Raw genomic sequence first — 19,302 nt, forward strand, 5'->3', positions numbered from 1 at the left:
TTATTCCTAAACGCTGGGCTCGTCATGCGTTCTTGTTCATTTGGCAGGCTGAACCTGGCAACCCCGCGTGAGCTTCAAGTCTGGGAGTAGAGGGCGGGCAGATACAACTCTCCAATATGGAATATGGCCAGGTCCACACTTCCCATTTTAAGGGCTGGGTGTCAATGTCAGATATTTCTCCTGGAAGTGCCCTATATAGGGATATAGTGCAATACTCAATACACTACAACATGCCCTAAATAGTTTACTATATAGGGCACAAGTGGACCGATTGGGGCAAAGCCAGGGTTTGTATTAGCGTAATTTTGTCCAAGTACTCTCTCCCTTTCTACTGTTCTCCTTTCCCATCTGTACCTCTCCTATCCTCCTGATTATTTTGGAAGTACATTTAAGAGTTAATGTTAAATTGTTGTTTTATGTGGTACTAATTCTAGCCGTTATCAGCATAGTGTTGTGTGGAAAACTGCAATACTGGAATATTTTGGTTTTGTTTTGTAAATAACATTAGGTACCAGTGATGTCAGAACATCCTTGCTATTAATAAGTGTCCCCTTATATTCTCACTGTTGATTCTCTTCAGATATAAAACCTTTCAAAGAAAAATGACTGGCTGGCTTATTGACTGACCTACATGCTGGCTGACTCTTATTTTAAAACCTGACTCAGTCTGTAGGAATGTTTGAAAGATTTCAGTGATCAAAATATTTTCACAAAATATCTGAATTACCCCAGACATCAGAAGTTACCAGTAACAAACTCTGGTTGTATAGAGCAGCTCCCACTGTAGCCAGCAGCAGACTGGTTATACTGGGCAGCTCCCAATATAACCAGTATCAGTCACCATTCATTGTACCAGTTGCAGACTGAATGTACTCGGCACCTCCAAGTAAAGCCAGTATAACCTGTAACAGACTGGTTTTACTGCACAATATAACCAGTAGAAAACTAGTTGTAATGTGCAGCTCCCAGCATAGGTAATAGCAGACTGTGGTTATACTCGCCAGCTACCAGTATAACCATTAGCAGGCTGTGTTGGGTACTAGGCAGCTCCCAGTAAAACCAGTAGCAGCCGGTTAGACCGGGCAGCTCCCAGTAGAACCAGTCAGTAGTGGTAGTCAGTGCCCCCTCTTGGCAGCTGTACATCAAGGCAAGCAACTGATGTTCAACCAGAAGGAATCAAGTCCCATTGTGACAGCGTTTATTCATAACAATTGCAGATATTGACCATTTGTGTATTAAATGTTATCTTTATGTTAATGACTTAAAATCCAGCATCTTTTGGCCTGGGCCTGGCTAAATTCCAAATGTTTTATCTAGCCCTAGATCTAAATCAAAGAGTGGATTAATTCATCTGTCATTCCAACCAGACATTTAAGCCCTCAAATATTTTTGGGTCCTCTGTGTCATCCAAGAGGAAGATGAACTTCACACTACTTGCCATGCAGATTTTGTTTGAGAGCAAGAGAGAAAGATTACAGGGCACTACACTGCATGAACCATCGGAAAATTGTGCGAGTGTGTGAAAATTGTATGTTTCAAGAAACCAATGTAAACATAAATACATTTAATGTTTCCCTTTTCTGGTACTGTAGCATGCAAATAATTGTTTTACTGCCCTGAAGTATTCTGCTTCTACTCAATAATAACCAATAGTTGTTAATAGTAATATATGGGTTAAACCCTTGATGTCCCAAAATCAACCACCATGAAGTATCAATACACATAATTAAGTGGAAAGTTTTGTTTCAACATGAATAAATGTTAAACACTGCATTTTCATTGCATAACTTTTTTTTTACTTATTATCCAGATTGGAATACAACGGTTGGCAAGAATAATCAGTGATAGTAAAAAGTGTTTATTTCAGATTCAATAGTATTAATGCCAGAAGGATAATCAGCAAAATAAGTGCAAAGGCAGACAGTCTTCATCATTACAGTCACCCCAATAGCTAATCCACTCAAAACATTTAACCTACTCAATGTTTTTTTTTTTTAGAGCCTGGTTTTGAACTGAACTAACAACGCCTCAAATTTGATCCCAATTTAGGCCCACTGACTGACTACTGAGCGTTCAGTGAGAGCGAGTCAGAGGTCTTCAGACCAGTCGTCTCCGCTTGCAGTCCCGCCCCGCGCCGTCCCCCGCCGCCCCGCTGTCCAAGCTCAGGGGAGACACCTTGTTCAACATGGCGTCGTCTGAGGCCTGGCCGAACAGCGCCATGAGCAGAGCAACGCCAAACCCTGTGGCACGCTCGCCCTGGAGATTCAGAGAAACAAAGTAAGACTGTCAAAAGGGTGATCACCGAAGTAGTTAGTTCTTTTGATCCGTGGTTTACTATTGGTAGATTGAAACCATAATGCTAAACATTAGTGAGTGAAACGGAGCGTGGACCTAGAGGGAACTTACAACATGGACAGGATAGGCCATGTCCACGTGGACCCACACACCAGGCCAGTCGAAGCCCAGGTGAGCGGCTATGAAGAGGCCTGCACAAGAGCTTTGGGCATTCTCCCGGTCCTGTCAAAAAACATGAAAGGACATAATTACTAGGCAAATATAATTACTAGCCCCGTTTCTCAGCCAAGAATATTTAACCCAACTAGTCAACATATGACTAGTGGGGAGTTTAACAGATTTGTAACAGCACACCTTTGAACCACAGAAACGGTTCAAAAGGACAATGAAGAAGATAAAATAAACTTGGCTGGTAATTCATTTACTGCTCTCAGGTGTTGCATGACAAAAACATTAGAAGACAAAATTTCAATAGAACACAAAACTGCATACACATACAATTTATGCCAAGGTCACTCATTATACAGAATACAAAAATAGATAATTGAACGCAAAAGAGGCATTTGCAACATGAATTCAAAACAATTTGATTCGATTTCGAGTAGGACAACTTCTTCACTTGTAGTTGTAAATAATGTGTAATTGGAGTTTAGTTATACTTAGTACTATCTAGCACAGTGTACCATCTAGTGGCATTTTGTTGACACTACAACCAGAAACAGTCAACGCGTTGTTCAGAGGCAGTTCAGAGTTACAATTCCAATAAATAACAAAACTGCACTGCTTTTGTCCAGATGCTCAAAGCCTGACTAAAGGTCGACAAAGCAGTAACCAAGTTGAGCGGGGTACGTACTGCCACAGAGTTCTTCATGTCGGCCAGGGCCGAGGTGAACTCGCTGAAGTGCAGCTCGGGGCAGTACACCAGCGGGTGGGCCAGGTCTCCGCTGCTGCGGCCCGCCCGCACACACGCCGCCTCCCATGCCTCACTGTTGGTCAGCACGGCCGCGTGGTGCTTCCCTGTGGAGATCCCCTGGAAACACACGGGCACAAAAAGGACTCGGTGAACCCCTCGGCGTGCCATCTACTCGTTTAACAAGGGGCTTTAAGCCAAAGCAAACCGACGCATCAATGTCCCTGCAGGTCTGGAACTAGCTGGTCGTGTGCGTAAGGTAGTAACCCATGGCCTACCTGTGCCCCCGTCAGGGTGGCCATGTCTAGAATGATGTCTGCGGACAGGTCCTTGCTGGCATACACCACTCCATCGGAGAGCACCAGTCTGCCCTCTGCATCCGTGTTGTTGATCTCCACAGTCCTTTAAAAATAACAAAAAAAGAGACAATTGCCAATTATTGTCGCCATTATAGAAATAAAAGCATTATTTGTATGCAAGTTTTATGCAAAAGGCATAGCTTTCTTGAGCTAATTAATCAGACTCAAAAAATAACCACAGCAGATCTATGCCAGACCTGCGAGTGCCGGTTTAATCTATGAAACCCCGGTGACCCGGTGCTTTGACAGCGCCAGGATATGGCCGTCACTACCACCATGCCTTCGCAGGGGTTAACTGGACCACTAGAACCACTAAGTCACTAAGTGAGTCACTCACTTCCCAGAGTACAGCGTGTGAATGTCATCGGGCCGCGTGGCTGTGGGTCCGACCGCATTCTCCGCTAGACAGAAAACGGCATGAAGGTTGTCCTTAAAGCCCTGCAGGGCAAAAAAGAAAAAGTAGAAGGGCTATAGGACAGGGCACACGGTTTTGATAAGACTTCTTTCAACGACAGGGACAATAAAATGCCTATGGCAGCCGTAAGCAGCAGCACACTTTGGAGTGTGGACTGAACCCTGTAAATGTGCCAATGGTTGCCCCACCTGTTTAACGGTGGCTTTGAAAGCTCCCAGGATGGCTGCAGCTCCTCCGCAGTCCCTCTTCATCCCTGGCATCGTGGTCTATCAAATAAAAAGACAGACAGACAGACATTATATATCTTAATCGTTTGCATTACTGACCTTGGAAATAGTATTCATCTTGTACAGAAACAAATATACTTTATCAACCTCAAGGCGGATACAAATTGAACATTAATTCATCCAAATTACCAGTTGGGTCCCCAATGGTTCCATTGATTGCGTCATTTCCATAGCACTTCTTTTACTAGTTTCACTGTTCAGCCAAGTTCAATTTACTTCCGTGATCCAACTTGCATTCTGTCACATGATTCAAACTAAATCATCCCTCTTGGTATTCTTCTTTTCCAACCTACCTTTCCCTTAATGCTGAGTCCACCAGTGTCGTACACGATGCCCTTCCCCACCCATGCAATGGTCTGGGTGGCCCCAGCCGGTGTGTGGCTCAGTACTGCAAGGGCAGGGGGATGCTCTGCTGCCTTGCCCACTCCATAGATACCTGACCAGGCAGAGAGCACAGCAAGCCCTCAGCACTCATACGGCCCAGGGTTTGTCATCATAAAACACATCATTACTCTGCATTTAGTTTAACCCAAAATATATATCGTTGTTCAGAGAAAGGGATTTGACACTGAAATTGAACGGCAAGACCGTACCTCCAAAACCTTTCTGCTTCAGTTCCTCTCCACGAATGATCACAGGTGTGATTGACAGCTCTGCACCAACGGCTTTGATCTCCTGCAGGAAAGATCAGATGTAAGCCACTTCATTAATCGTGTACACCTAATCGTCCCCTTCCATCAGTTAAAAGTGTCCTTTAATATACCTTTAATATTCCACAATATCAAGGTATGGTTCATATTTTCTGGTTCATATTAAAAGGTTTGTCCCTTAAAAAAAGGTAGATGGTGAAATCTAAAAATAACTTCCACACTGGTGTTACAAACCAGATAAACAGTGAGGCACTTTGGATCCCGGGGACCAGGAAGAAATCCTTTACTGACTTTTACCAGAAACGTATGCATTCCTAACGCATTAGCAAGAGCAAATGAAACCACTTCCGTACATCCAGGAAGTGATCAGTGTTCATCTCGTTGCAGGGCGTGTCCACGATGCGGGCAGCCAGCCTCACGCCGTCGGCAGCATTGGCAAGACACTGAAAAGGAACAACAGTCCCCGGTTGGTATCCCACTCGATGCGTTTCGACCTCTCATGAGGAGAGACCCAAAGAAGGAGGGCTGGGGCTGGCGTGGGGAGGTACCTGAAGCTCTGCCGGCTCCACGGAGCTGCTCTCCTGGCCCACCACGATGAACTCCACGGTGACCTTCTTCTTCTCCGTCCGGCGCGAGGACGCAGAGCGGCGGGAGAAGGTGGGGAACGCCCGGGAGATGGCGCAGGAAGACGCAAACACGTCCGAGCGCTCGCACACCATCTGGGAACATTGGACACAGTGCTTCAACCGCCGGATGGAGTGAGCCATTGTTTGGGCGCAGTACTGAACCCGGTCGCAGCACTCCCTTCTTAGGAAAGGCACACAGTGCACGATTTCTGTCCATTAAGACGGTGACATATACAACCAGGTGGGATTGTGATTAGCCGTTACTAGCCATTTTACAACGGCTAGTAACGGTCATACTGGTGGTATAATATGTCGCCTTTAAAATAAAAATAATCACTGGGCCGGTAAAGGTCGGTAAACAAACCACGATGCAGCGATTGTTGCCCCCGGGCAGACAGGACCGTACGAGGCGGGAGACAAAGTGGGCAGAGGAGGGGCTGTTGTGCCGGCTGACCCTGGCGGGCAGGGCTGCCACCGTGGCATGGTTCAGGTACAGGGGGCAGCTGTCCGTGGGGTTGGGGCTCAACGCAGCGAGAGCCGCCAGCCAAACCTGCAGGTGGGGAAAGGTGTGAGTCCTTGTGCTTGTAAGAGTGCGTCTGTGGCCTATGTCTAGCTAAGCCCATTAGAAAAGCTTCTACTCCGGAAGCAAGAGAATATAATTGGTAAATGTGTTTACATTCATGGAAGTGCTTCCCAATATGAAATGCTCTTTTGGCGCTTTATTGTAAATCGTTTACCTTGTGTTACAATACATTCAAATGAAACACAAGTAAGCTGTGCTTGACTTAAGACACAAATAGGAAATCTGTAACCTTAACTTAAATTGTGTGGAATAGCAGGACTGCCTTTTATCTAATGCCAGTCTAGTGTTTTATAGACCACGTACATTAAGCAGAGTAGAACCGATTAATCCGTCAGCAATAAATCAATTAGATTACTTGAGCCGCACAGTTAACTGTGATTCAACCTCACAAATCTTGTCAATTAATCTCTTCTCAAGTCGCTTGATACACCGCCTTGTGCAATTTAGGTTGCACAACTGCTATCTATTTAAAAAACGCCGACACGTCAAAAAAAGCTTGACATTGACCAGTTGAGCTGTGAACATTGGCCTCACCAACCTAGTTTAAATAATTGACTAGTAATGCCAGAGTCTTCATACATTGTATTGCTTAAGGTCATTAAGATGCGTTAAACATTTTTTTAACCCATAGTGCGCTTTTACATTGACATTCCCTTGGTCCAAAGCATGCACATCTTGCTGATTTAAAGGAAATGGATCAGTCCGTTTCAAGTGGATACATCGATTTGGCGTTGAGACCCACAACACCAGGAAATACATGTAAACAGTTGCAGAGGTGCTTATTTTCGCTTTTGGTCATTGAGATGGGAAGCAATGCGAACCTTCTTATTGACTAGGCTTAATGACTTTAAATTGATCATTGGGCTGCACCTTTTGACCTTGCACGTGGTGGTTGAATTATCTGAGATTATTCATTGTTTAATTGAAGTGGCCGCTAAGGTTTTTATCATTTACAAGCTGCATCTAATCGACGCATGGCAAAAATCATTCATAATCTTTTCTTCAAACGGTTATTTATTTAATTTCGGAAGTATTTTGAACTAAATGTGGCTTAAAGTTAGAACTATCAAGGTCTAACGTTACTGCGCTTTTAAATCTGTATTCGCCAATTAGTACCTTGATTAACGAGGACATGTTGTACTAAAATATTATGCCTCGAATATCATCGACATCGGCATTCATTTAATCAGAGGGAATAGCTCCTATTTCGATTTAGACTGTTTTTCATGCATTACTAGTGCTAGTTGTGCATTAGCTAAGATTAGCCACAAGCAGAGTTGATAAATCATAAGTAGTTACCTCTTTGCTAACGGCTGGTTGAAGCTTTCCCTTGATCTGGCTCCAGTTAACTTGCTGCAGATTGTTTTGTTGTCCGATAACTAAAACGGGGCGGCTTTGGGGCTCTGAGTCTCCGGCAGCAGCCTTGAACTCCAGCAGCACGTTCGCCATCTTCATGACTTGCAAAGCGAGCTGCAGCAGTTAGCTGTGGTGATAGCAGCCGTCCTCCAGACCATACGGAACGGAAGTAAAACTGGGCTTGAGTTGAGGATCAGCAAATTATTAATGACGTACCATTCGTCAAATCTCTCGCCTCCGTCAACTACACGTAAAACACGGAAGGGACACTGTTACTTCTTTTTTTATTCAGGAATTTATTTTGTACAAATTCCTATGAAGATCTGTCTGGTATACTTGACGTTGAGCCAAGCCAATCAATGCAATTCCTAGTCAAGCCTGCACTCTAAATAGATGACTCAACAAATGTAATTACATTTTTAGCAGAAATATAATTAATAAATACACTTATGACATGGTTCAAGTATTCAATGTTCCCCAGCTGGAAAGACATTTAGAAGCACTTAAGTCAGAACATTTAGTGTGAATATAGTGTTTTATAATAGCTATTGCAGAACCCTTGCTTTTAAATACCTGCACCTTCAATGGCTTACTATGCAAGTACAAATAGAACGTGTATGCAAATGTTAAACAATTATACAAAAGGGACTGGCTTTTGTGTTTTTAGAAACTGGAATAATTGATTCTGAAGACATTTCAGACGGTAGTGTTTGCCTCAGTATAGTAAAACTCAATGACATTGTCTAGTTGTCAGAGTGACATACCATTACAGCTTTGAATTAGAAAGCCACATTTTTATCCAAACCCAACATGATGGTAGATTTTTGATCAGATTTGTAGAACATTTTGCATTAAAATACAAAAATCAACTACAGGCCAATTTAAAATATCCCCCCTAAAAAGGTTGCTTTAGAATCTCTCAAACATCTTTCCTTATCATTGTATCCATTATATTACCTCAAAACTATTGAAATTAGTTATGTCATACGTGTGTGTCTTCGTGTGCGACTGTGCTTACATCAATATTCATTTTAAGTAAGGCAATCAACATTTTGCAAGCTATTGAGAAACCGGTTTAGGTGTGCTCTTATAATTCACACTCATTATTAAATCGACTTGATATAGAGATTGTGAGCTATAATTGTAACTAAATAAGTTAGAAAAATACTTTCAGAATATTGCTACATATAGTATTTCAAGATTCCTTCACATCTCATCTCAGAAAATTGAAATGTAACATCCAAAGATCGTATTGGAAAAAATGTAAGGTTATGCTTTTGTAAGTAATACAGTACCATAATAAAAATATGTGTAATTGCATAATTTCACTTGTTGACCACAAGTTGATTTTCTTTTTAAACAAGATGTGTGCAGATATATAAATGCCCCTGCACACACACATACATATATTATAATTACATTTGATCCTTCTAATTGATGAAGAGGAGTGGGAGCGGCTGACTTTAGAGGGACCCAGCCTCTGCGTACTGACGGGGATCATGGGGGGGGGGGCTTCACTCAGTAAGGCAGTGCTGCAGGCCAACGCTGCTGCAGCACTTCTCAGTATAGGCGTGATTGAGATTGCCGGTATCCCCGCAGAACATGGAGATTCCACAGTGCTTGAGGTTAGCGTTGAAGTGGGAGGCCTCTTTCGGAGGGGAAGGCTTCATCATGGAGAGGATCAAGGCCAGACAGTCTGCCACCTTCTTGTTTGGGGCACAAGACAGGGCTGGTGTGCACCCTGCGGAAACAACAACGACTGACACTGTGAAACACGTCGAGTCACATCATGTAGAACGGGAAGAGAGTGATGCTGTTTCGGACCGTACCTTCTGCATCTACAGCCATTACAGCGGCACCTCTGCTGAGTAGCACTTGGACGACCGTGGCTAGACCTTTCCTGGCTGCTATGTGTAGGGGCCTGCATCAGCAGGTGCAGCGCCAAACGAGAGAGGACAAAGGTAAAATATCTATTAAAAAAGGCACCACTCACAAAGGAAAAACAGTCCAACTATTCGCAGCCCTCTGAATAGACATTTATCACTGCAGCTTTATTGTGACTTATGCAGTGGAGGACTTACATTTGTAGAGCACAGTTGGCTGCGTTTATGAGGGAAGTATCGCTGATCTCCCCCAGGATCAACAGGGCACACATCTCATGGCCCTAGGTAATAAAACACATCACAAAGTCAGGGAGGAAAAACCCATGCAAGTGTGTAAGTGAAAGAAGTGTTACGGCAGTGAGCATGGGTCGGGTAGACTGTTTAGTGTACAAATAGACTACTGTATGAATTAGGTCTGGAATGGGATTTAATTTGGTTAAAGTAAAGGGGTAATGAGTGATTATTTATTTGAAGGTTATATCCTTTTTAATTTAGATTAAAACAGGAATGTCCGGGAGAGAGAGAGTGGAAGACATTGCAGCGGTATGGACTAGACCTTAATGGTACGTGCTCTACCCGGTGAACGGGTAGAGCGCAGAAGATCAACAATAGGGCCTTCTGTTGGCCAATTGGTACAAGAGCTGAGGCCTATGAATCAGCAGCGAATTTAGCCCAAGGATGTGAAAGTGCAACACGCGACATATTAACAATTAGTGGTGAGTAATGGTGTGTGAGAGGGACCTTGCTGCAAGCTAGGTGTAGAGCGGTGTTATTGTTGACATCCAGAAGGGTCAGGTCTGGCTTAGCCTGCTGGAGCAACATCTCTGAAAGGCAGAAAAAAAAAACTCTCATGACCACGGTAACCTCTTATGTTTCCATTTTGAATAACATCATCTAGACTAGAGGAACCCTTGGAAATGCCACATGGGTTAATTTTTTCAAAACCGTTAAAGAAGGAGAACTGAAACAGTCCTCAATGCAGACTAGTTGAGCTCAACACCAGAGGGCGTGCAGAGGTCTTACCGACGGCCATGGACTGTCCGCGGTCGGCGGCCACCATCAGAGCGGACCGCCCGGAGCCGTCCACGGCGTTGACCTCGGCCCCCTGATCCAGGACCAGCTGGAGGCCGTCCACCTTTTCAGAATAGGCAGCGGCGTGCAGCGGGGACCTATGGAGGGAGAACCACCACCAAACACAACCAGCTGAGGATATAGGCCCACTTTCAAAGCTTCCACCGGTGGTTGAGGGGTCCACACAGAGCGGCGTCCTTACCTTCCTTTAGGGTCCCTGGTGTTGACCATCGGAGCCCCGCCACTCTCCACCAGCAGCTTGGCTGCACCACATTGGCCATTCACTCTGTTATTGAGGACCAGATTAAGACCATTATAAACCAAAGCACAGGGAACAGGAATAGTTACTACTGGCCTTGCTTATACAAGCTTATATCGTATCAAGAACAATTATTAAAACATGTCCATGCGTTCCATAAATAGAGGGATTGGCCGTTCAATTAACAAAGGTACTTACAGAGCACAGTGCAAAGGTGTGAACGAGTGTCCCTCTTGGATGGCGAGTGGTTTATTTTCAAGTAAAATTCTCAAGCATTCCTCATGACCTGAACAAAAGAAGCAATGTTTCAAAATACTTTTAGGACCATATATCAAATAGTTATTTAAAAAGTACCTTAGAAATAGCATTGTGTGATTTTACATTAGCCGTGTTACAACTCCCTCACGGTAATTCAGTCACCTACGTTCTTCATTGCTGTATTTAATGACAATGCTTATTGTGTATAATGCGCCTCAAGTTGCCTGGCAAAAACACAGAGGGATTGTCAAAGCTGTGTCAAAGCTGTGTACGCCCCCTGTGTACGGGGGGGGGGGGGGGGGGGGGGCGACCCTGCTCCGTCTCACCGTGGTAGGCCGCCCAGTGGGTGGGCGTGTACCCACTGAAGTCCAGCATGCAGTCCAGGGTGTCCGCCTGCACCGCCGCCTTGATCAGGTAGCCCAGGAGCTGGGTGTGGCCGCAGCACGCCGCCTGGTGCAGCGGGGTCCTTCCCTGAGAGTCCCTGCTCAGAGCGGCGGCCCCGTGCTCCAGCAGCGCGCACACACAGCCCTCACTGCCCATGACGGCCTGCCGGGAGGGACACAGAGGCATGCCAGAGGATTTGAGGGATTGATGGTCCCGGCTGAGACCTCGGTTTTCAATATGCATGCTGTTATTAACGGTCCTATCCCTGGTGCCTTAAGTATCAAGTGATGCATGATCGCCTGCTTTGCACCTGCAGTTTCACTCTTTTTTTTTTTGCCATTACATTTGATATACTGTTCTAAACTCGGTCTTGTATCTCATGCTTGTGGTCTGCGTGTCACCCTAACGGTACATCCTCAACACTATAGAGGACATAGGGAGGTTATAAACAATTTAAAATCAAACTGTCAAATCAGGGAATTAATTTCCCTCTGATCAAGCCTTGCTAAGCGCAGTTGTTGTTGGTCGAGGTCGACGGGATTCACTCACAGCCCTGTGCAAGGCGGTGCAGCCCTTCTTGTCTGCTGAATTGGCGGCAGCGCCTTTCTCCAGCAGGATGTGGACGCAGTCCGTGTGACTGCCCAGGGCCGCCAGCATTAATGCGGTCCTTCACAACACACAAGAAGACAATACTTACTCCCAGCCCCATGCCCTTCTTAGTTTCTGAAGGAAAGTTAGTGTGTTCTTAATGAGCTAAGAATATATGCTTAAAAGGACTCACTGTCCCTGTATGTCGGTGCTGTCCAAGATATCTGCGCTCTCCTCTCTGTTGACCAGGATGAGCAGAGAGTCCATGTGGCCTTCAGCAGCTGGATGGGATATCGTCAAACGTTTTAGAGTGTCCTTGGAATAATCAGCAAACTAATGTAAGCATTACACTATATTACACAGTGACTCAAAGGACATTGGGCAAATCCAGTCCTCAAATGACCTACCTGTACACCGTTCAAAACATTTCCACTGATTCAATCACACATCTAAACACAGACACACATACATATACACACACACACCTGCAGCATGGAGAGGAGTCCACTTGCGTCTATAGTCCTTGAGGAGGCAGGTGGCCCCGTGTTTGAGCAGCATCTCCACACAGCGGGCGAAGCCTCTCTGGGCGGCCAGGTACAGAGCGGTGCGACCCTGAGAGTCTCGCACGTCCAGACTCACCAGCGTCTCTGTCAGCACACGCAGCGCCTCGCAGTGACCGTTGTACGCCTGCCGTGGGAAAAAAACAGCTCCAATGTTTACAGGAATATTTAAAAGGAAGCAAATGCATAATAGTAAGAGACTGTTAAATGGCCTTTAGCACGCTTTTTCATCCAAAGCAACTTGCAGTGAGTTAATAATCGTCAGCAGGTGGGGCAGGTAGGGGGTTAAGGGGTCAAGGACACATACTGGTAGGCATGCCGGAGAATTTAATGCAGTATAATTTGGCGGAAGTCAAAACAATCACGACTACACTATCTGATCCCCAGGATTTGGTTATTTGCCTTGTTCCGGCTAAGCCTTATTTGTTTATAAAACCAAACCGATTTAGCCTGGGTTATATGTACTGCGGAGGACGGATGAGTGCACTCACCGCTAAGTGCAAAGGGCTGACGGGAAGGTTACTCTCTCCCTCCCCGAGGCAGTTAAAGGACATCTCCAAGAGCTGGGAGGGGGGGGGGGGGGGAGAATGAAAGCTGGATTTAACAAAAGTGTAACAAACACAGGAAGGATTTAATCAGTAAAATTGAGCCTTCTGTTGGGATCTAACGAGAGCCCATGCTCACCAGCTCCAGGTGCTGTCTGTTGCCGTAAGCTGCGGCAAAGTGCATGGCGCTGTATCCCTTGCCATTCTTCAGGGCAGGGTTCGCCCCGTTGTCAAGCAAATACTCTAGACATCTAATCACACAAACACACACACATTTAAAACAGGTTTAGCTTGTAGACACAACACATACAAGTTAGTAAAACATGTTTCATGGGTATTTCTGAGTTACATAGAAGAGTGAGCAATAACTTACAAAATGCAAATGCATCCGTCTTTACAAACCCGAATGATCCGATTAGAGCGCTAGAAACTTACAAATAGGCTTCCTTTGCCCTTTCCTCGTGGTCATAATAACCGGAATCCTGTCTGTCCTCTCTGTTCACAAGAAGAAGAACAATAATCTGTTATCCTTAATCATATGCAAGTGAAGCCTTCTCAGTAAGCTTGTAGAACGTGCTTCCTCTCCCACCTGCTGAAGGTGTGGGAAGCAGCGGCGTAGTGTAAGGGGGTGCAGCCCATCAGATCCACCTCGTTCACCTCGGCCCCACCTCTGACCTGGCCCATCGTGCACTGGCTGCTCCCATTGGCTGCAGCGTAGTGCAATGGAGATCTGGGAGGAAGACACCAGGAAAGGCGCCGTGAATACATAATAATAATCAATGCAAGAAAAGTACATTTTCTGCTGTAATAGTCAACTCAGAATACTGTTTTATCAGGTTAATACCTTCCCAATTTGTCCTTGATGCTCTGGTTGGCACCACTGTGCAATAGCAGGTTTAGACAATCCACATTTCTGCAAAAAACCACAACAACCTAAATAAACACCTTAGTTTATTCAATAGCCATTTCATTTTAAAAACGCATGGTTTGAATCTAAATGAATAACAATCAACAAATGCATTCTACCCGTTTGAAAGATAACAAAAGAATTTCAAGAAGTCAGTTCTTCAGGTTTGGTATATTACAGAGCTTCCTAGATGCTGCTGCCATTCAAGCCTGATATACAATACCGGCAGCATCTAACTTGACTGGATATAACATGCAACAAAAACCTAACCGGGTGTTTTTGTTGAGGTATAATGCATGTTCACCCAAGTTTTAAGAACGACTGGGCGGGCTCCGGTATAGAGACCTACCCTCCGGAGGCAGCGGCGTGCAAGCACGTCCTTCCGTGGCTGTCCGGGGTGTTGATGTCAAAACCAGCGGGGGCCGTAGGCTCGTTTGTCGGAGACGGCGTCATTTTGTACAACTGACCTGAAGAAATATCAACAACCGTACATTTTAAACTCAAACATAGGGTAAACAAGTAATGGAACCCACTGTGTGTTACAAACGTATGCCCACCTGAGGTTAATAGCTTGTGACAACAGTCGGGAAAGCCGTAGAGTGCGGCCAGATGCAGAGGGAGCATCCCATCGATCCCTTGTCTGGAGAGGATACAGCTCTGTCAATTTACCTCATGTCACACAGCTGTCAGGTTGTAACCTACTGAATACCCCCCTCACCTCTCCCATTCCTACGGCGGAAGACAAACTACTTGGGCCTCTAAGGTGCCATTAGGTCATTCAAAATGAGGTCATTCTGCATCGAGGAGACAACGGCCAATGGATGAGGTTCCTTGACAGATTTATAATTTGCATTTAGTTATTTAGTCTGTAAACTATAGGCCATAGCTTACGAGTAAAATTGTGGTCAGGGTAAATAATTTGAATCTCGTCCTCTCTTGAGCCGTGTGTCTATTCTGGGCTACAGTAGAACCATGGCAGTGCAACAAGGCACACTACGTGGAAGAGGACCAGCTCCCGGTGTAGATAACAATTCTTAATTTCATTGGATTATACACTTATTAAAATCATACTTATGCTTATGTTATATTTCTGCCAAGTCCGTTGCATTAGATGCCACTAAACTAAAAATATTTAAAAAAATATATTTGTACGTCATTTTGATCTGTCATGTTGATCACTGTCATGTTGACTCTAGGGCTGGGTAAAAATATCGATTCATCAATGCACTGCAATTTATTTGTTCTCGATTCAGATTTTTTTTTTTTTAATCGATTATTTCCAAAAAAATAATAAAAAATAAGCATACATTGTAATCTAGAAGCGAGTATGCCTAAATGTACATGCCCTTTTACATTTTTCCATGTTATGATTATTACTTTTATGCTGCAAGTTTAGCTTAGGAACAATACTAGACAATGGTGTATTCCCTTTTTGCTAGTTAAAGAACAATGAAATGGTTAATTCATTTTAAAATGGTTAATTCTAAATAATATGTAGGTATTTTTGTCATCTGCACGTATTATTGAATCGAAATTGAAGCAATTGGATCAATATCGAATCGAATCAAGACCTAAAGAATCGAATTGAATTATGAGGTACCTGGCGATACCCAGCCCTAGTTGACACTATGAGTTAACACTTTAAGACTGTCAGGCTGTCTGACTCTTACTTGGCTACGTCAGCACCATTGGATATCAAGGTGACGATCAACAACTCGTGCCCAAACCTAGCAGCCACATGAAGGGGAGTATTTCCATGCATATCCGTGCAGTCAATCTCTGCACCTGTGCAAAACATAGACAGAGCAATTGGCTGAGTATCTGTTTCAATGGTTCCCTATGTGCTAACAGGGATCTGTTAGCACATATATTATAAATGATTGTTACTGGAGATGGTCTATAGTGCTGGAATGTGTTTTACCATTTTGGATAAGGATCTGGGAGCGAGTGAAGCGTCCATGGATAGCAGCCATATGCAGAGGGCTCTTCCCTTCCTTGCTCTGTTAAGGAACAGTGGGGGTCACTATACAATAGAGCAGTGGTTCCTAGCCTTTTTGTTTGAGTGTTGCAGCAGCAAAGACTCAAGGGAGCCTATTTTTACCCTCGGCCACAGCTAAGACATTTTTTAATCATTAGCATAGTTTCAGAGTTGCATACAACTTTAAAAATGAAGATTTCAAATTGTGTTTCTCTACGGTATATTTAAACCTGGTTGGGAAATGCCGCGATTCAAATATTTAAAGGAGACATATTATACCACCAGTTGTGAGTGTGAGTGTGATAAGCCTTATGGTGTGTTCCTGAATCCTCGGCCGCCAGCCTTCCGAGTTGCAGGTTTGACGTCACTTCCGGTCTTGGAGCATTCATAGCGTTCCTGTTCGTCTTTGTGATTGTGGCATGAAATTGGCTAGAAGTTGTTTATTAGCCTCTAGTGATGCCATATGGGGCAGATTTTCGAAACGGCTTGTAAGGCTAATCACAATCACACCTGGTGGTTTAATATGTCTCCTCTAAGGAGATAAAGCTATAGATCTCTCAATTTAAAACACATTCTAACCTGTATGTTGACGTCTGCGGCATTATTGACCAGTAGTTCCAGACAAAGTGTCCCACTGGTGGAGATGGCTGCCAGATGCAGTGGTGTGTAACCATGGTGATTGGTCTGGTTGACGTTGGCACCGCAGTTCATGAGCTCAATGGCGACGGCCTCCTGTCCTGTGTGGCACGCCATGTGAAGGGCCGAGTTCCCGAACACGTTGCCCTCATCAATCTTAGGCGCAATGGGAGGGCAGAGAGATTTTGGGGTTGATTAGTTTCAGAATCCTGCACTCTTACACAATTTTCTGCCCTCTCTCTTAACAACTCTCTAATCTTAACTGCTGCCCTTTTAAACCAGTTATTTAAAAGCATGGAAGCAGTGGCCATTTTACCTCGACGTTGAGTGTTAGCAGGTACTTCACCACGTCCAGCTGCCCCCCTCCAGCGGCAGCATGCAGAGGGGTGTAGCCCTGTGTGTCCTTGCACATCACGTCAGCACCACGACCTACCAACAGCTTCACTATCTCCAAGTGTCCTGGAAAAAAGCATTGGCTTGGTTTTAATCTATAATGGAAATAAACAAACACCTGCATGGCACGGGGCTGCCAGCTGCTGTAAAACTCTGCATGGCTCATACGCAAAGCACAGCATGAATGTACATTGAATATGAAGCAGCTAGCAAAGGAGCAGCGTACACATATAGCGACACTCACCAAGGTTTGCAGCCCAATGTATTGGCTGCCGTTCCTTCTCGTCACCGACACCAACGCTAGCTCCTCTTTTGAGAAGCAGATCCACCATCTGAAGAGCACAAGAGAGTTGGTACATAAATAACACAGATGCAAGTCAAATTATTTCAGACATCTCCATTTAATTAAATGTTGAATAAATAGATATTTGAATGAGCCGTTCGGCACTGATGTCACTGAACTTTTTGCAAGCTGATGACATGACATACACCATAGTCCAACGAGTGAAGCTAACCTCGTCCTGCCCACTGTAGGCTGCATGAAGCAGGGCTGTTCTCCCTGACTTGTCAGCAGTATCCAGGCTGGTAAGGTGTGGTATGAGAGCGTCTGCGCAGCCTGTAGCCCAGTTAGCCGCTGACACGTGTAAAGGTGTGAGCCAGGATTTGTCTTTTGTGTCTGCATCTGCTCCATGATTCAGGAGCAAGCAAACAGCCTTCTGAAATTGCCGTACCAAATATGGGAAAAAGTCAACAAACTGAGAAAGTGATGTACCTATGTATACATACTTCCAGAAGGATATATCGGATATAGTATACACTAAGCACCTTGTTCCTGGAGGCAGCTGCTCGATGTAGAGGCGTCAGCCAACTCTGGTCCTTGGCATTTACATCTCCACCTTTGATGAAGTGCGTAAAATCAAATCTATTAGGACTTCTCTTTATGGAAATGAAAAAGTTATTTGTCCTGATGTACTCTAAAGAAAAGAACACTAAGACATGAATAATTTCTCTAAATATATTGAAATGTATTTATGCATAGGGGTATTTATTACCTGAACTGATGAGCAAGTCCATAATTTGGATATCTCCTAGATAAGCAGCAGCATGTAGCGGGCTACGATGGTCTTGGTCCTGAAAGCATAAGAAGAAGCTATTCAGTATGGTTTAGTATGGGCTATGAAATACTAAAATATCCAGTAACAACTTAGTCTTGAAGAATAATGATTAGTTTGGCGAATATAAAATTACCAGGGAGTTGACATCTTCCTGGTGGAGCAACAGAAACTTCACTTCCTCAGCATTACGGCTGAATATGGCCTGGACCAACGGAGACTGAAAAAGATCATAGCATGGATGACGTTTCGAGTTAGTTTATTTTAGTATTTTATTATACTGGCATACAATGGCAGATTATGAAATCTAAATCTAACATTGAATTACAAATAAATTCTCCAGTGACTGAAATTTTTCAATTTGGGTCCAAACATGAAATGAAATCACAACACATAGAGAAAATGCAATGTAACGGTGAACCGATAGGCTTCGCTATAATCTTTGACATCTTCGCGCATTCTATTTAAATCCAAACTTCACTGCTTGATCAACGCACATATACGTAAACTGTTTTCCAAAAACAACATTATGCGTCAGGATTCATCTGATTCAGCTTAAACTCGAAGAGTTTGCCTGACATTTCTCGGTGGATAGTATCCGAGACTTCTAACCGAGTGTATGTTGAACAATGTAATCAGGAGTGTGGCTATGTTAAAATAAATGAACGTAAACGCATTGTAGAACAAAGTCCCCGTGCAAACAAACCGATTCATGTTTATTTTCTTCAAAGACAGTGAAACAAATTGTATAAGGTTTTAGGCTAACATTAGCAATCCAATCAATAAGCCTGTGTCACTTCGTAAGGTGTCTAGCTTGTTCTTGCCTGGATCCATTTGACATGCAACAACATTACCTGGTCAACGATATTCAGTAATCCCATTTTAATGTCCCCAAGATGCTCCTTCAGTAGATGATTGGGTGTCACGTGAGGCTAGCTACATTGCATTTTACACATAAGCTAAGTTACTTAAGTTAGCTAAGTTAGCAACCCTGACTGCAAGATATCGCGATGAAAGAATCAGATACAGCCACAAAGGTCCTGTACAACGTGTCCCCTATCCCTGTCAAGAAACCTTTTCGTTTCTGCGTTCAATACAACACCGTTATATATGTTACTTGAATGTATAACACCAAAGCACTGTAAAGTAAACTATTAAAAACTTGTGGGGAATAATATTTCATAGCCATTGAAATCTTATTATGAAGTTTGATTGGCTGTGCCAGCTTGTTCATTGACCAATAAGAT

General features: G+C 44.0%; 3 protein-coding genes across 3 annotated transcripts in view; 1 reads left to right on the forward strand and 2 right to left on the reverse strand.

The window, feature by feature from the left end:
• lmcd1 (LIM and cysteine-rich domains 1) overlaps positions 1–7,590 on the forward strand; it is a 14,469-nt gene extending 6,879 nt beyond the window's left edge. Inside the window, exon 7 of the mRNA XM_060069847.1 lies at positions 1–7,590. This exon is cut by the window's left edge and continues 519 nt beyond it. The gene's annotated coding sequence lies outside the window, so the exon portion shown is untranslated.
• npepl1 (aminopeptidase like 1) lies at positions 1,843–7,580 on the reverse strand. The gene is made up of 12 exons (XM_060069846.1): positions 7,425–7,580; positions 5,907–6,092; positions 5,465–5,635; positions 5,270–5,359; positions 4,860–4,941; positions 4,560–4,702; positions 4,168–4,245; positions 3,902–4,002; positions 3,484–3,607; positions 3,149–3,325; positions 2,407–2,517; positions 1,843–2,256 (listed from the first exon to the last, which is right to left on the reverse strand). The coding sequence occupies exons 1-12, from the start codon at positions 7,578–7,580 to the stop codon at positions 2,098–2,100; spliced, it is 1,578 nt and encodes a 525-aa protein (XP_059925829.1). The 3' UTR covers positions 1,843–2,097.
• A 167-nt stretch (positions 7,591–7,757) lies between the features above and the next one.
• LOC132470911 (serine/threonine-protein phosphatase 6 regulatory ankyrin repeat subunit C-like) lies at positions 7,758–19,272 on the reverse strand. Its single transcript, XM_060069840.1, has 28 exons — positions 18,910–19,272; positions 18,192–18,275; positions 17,996–18,074; positions 17,769–17,839; positions 17,459–17,659; positions 17,188–17,275; positions 16,867–17,009; positions 16,494–16,706; positions 15,858–15,936; positions 15,607–15,721; positions 14,494–14,576; positions 14,286–14,403; positions 13,874–13,942; positions 13,619–13,759; positions 13,465–13,524; positions 13,169–13,280; positions 12,976–13,047; positions 12,410–12,611; positions 12,118–12,205; positions 11,886–12,003; positions 11,279–11,498; positions 10,893–10,980; positions 10,638–10,721; positions 10,388–10,533; positions 10,106–10,188; positions 9,563–9,645; positions 9,311–9,402; positions 7,758–9,222 (listed from the first exon to the last, which is right to left on the reverse strand). Exons 1-28 carry the CDS (start codon positions 18,934–18,936, stop codon positions 8,996–8,998), a joined length of 3,186 nt encoding a protein of 1,061 aa, XP_059925823.1. The 5' UTR covers positions 18,937–19,272; the 3' UTR covers positions 7,758–8,995.
• Between the last annotated feature and the right edge of the window lie 30 nt (positions 19,273–19,302).

The sequence above is a fragment of the Gadus macrocephalus genome, chromosome 13 (assembly GCF_031168955.1).
Source record: "Gadus macrocephalus chromosome 13, ASM3116895v1".
Taxonomy (NCBI): Eukaryota; Metazoa; Chordata; class Actinopteri; order Gadiformes; family Gadidae; genus Gadus; species Gadus macrocephalus.

What these genes read in the sequence shown, in the direction of transcription:
- LOC132470911 (XM_060069840.1), bottom strand. Translation starts at nt 18,936, where the DNA reads ATGGGATTACTGAATATCGTTGACCAG. An exon ending in AGGAAGATGTCAACTCCCTG is followed by an intron (nt 18,075 to 18,191) that starts GTAATTTTATAT and finishes TTATGCTTTCAG; the next exon opens with GACCAAGACCATCGTAGCCC. An exon ending in ACAGACAGCACCTGGAGCTG is followed by an intron (nt 13,048 to 13,168) that starts GTGAGCATGGGC and finishes CCCCCCTCCCAG; the next exon opens with CTCTTGGAGATGTCCTTTAA.
- npepl1 (XM_060069846.1), bottom strand. Translation starts at nt 7,580, where the DNA reads ATGAAGATGGCGAACGTGCTGCTGGAGTTCAAGGCTGCTGCCGGAGAC. An exon ending in AACCAGCCGTTAGCAAAGAG is followed by an intron (nt 6,093 to 7,424) that starts GTAACTACTTAT and finishes CCCCACCTGCAG; the next exon opens with GTTTGGCTGGCGGCTCTCGC. An exon ending in CACACGCTGTACTCTGGGAA is followed by an intron (nt 3,608 to 3,901) that starts GTGAGTGACTCA and finishes TTATTTTTAAAG; the next exon opens with GACTGTGGAGATCAACAACA.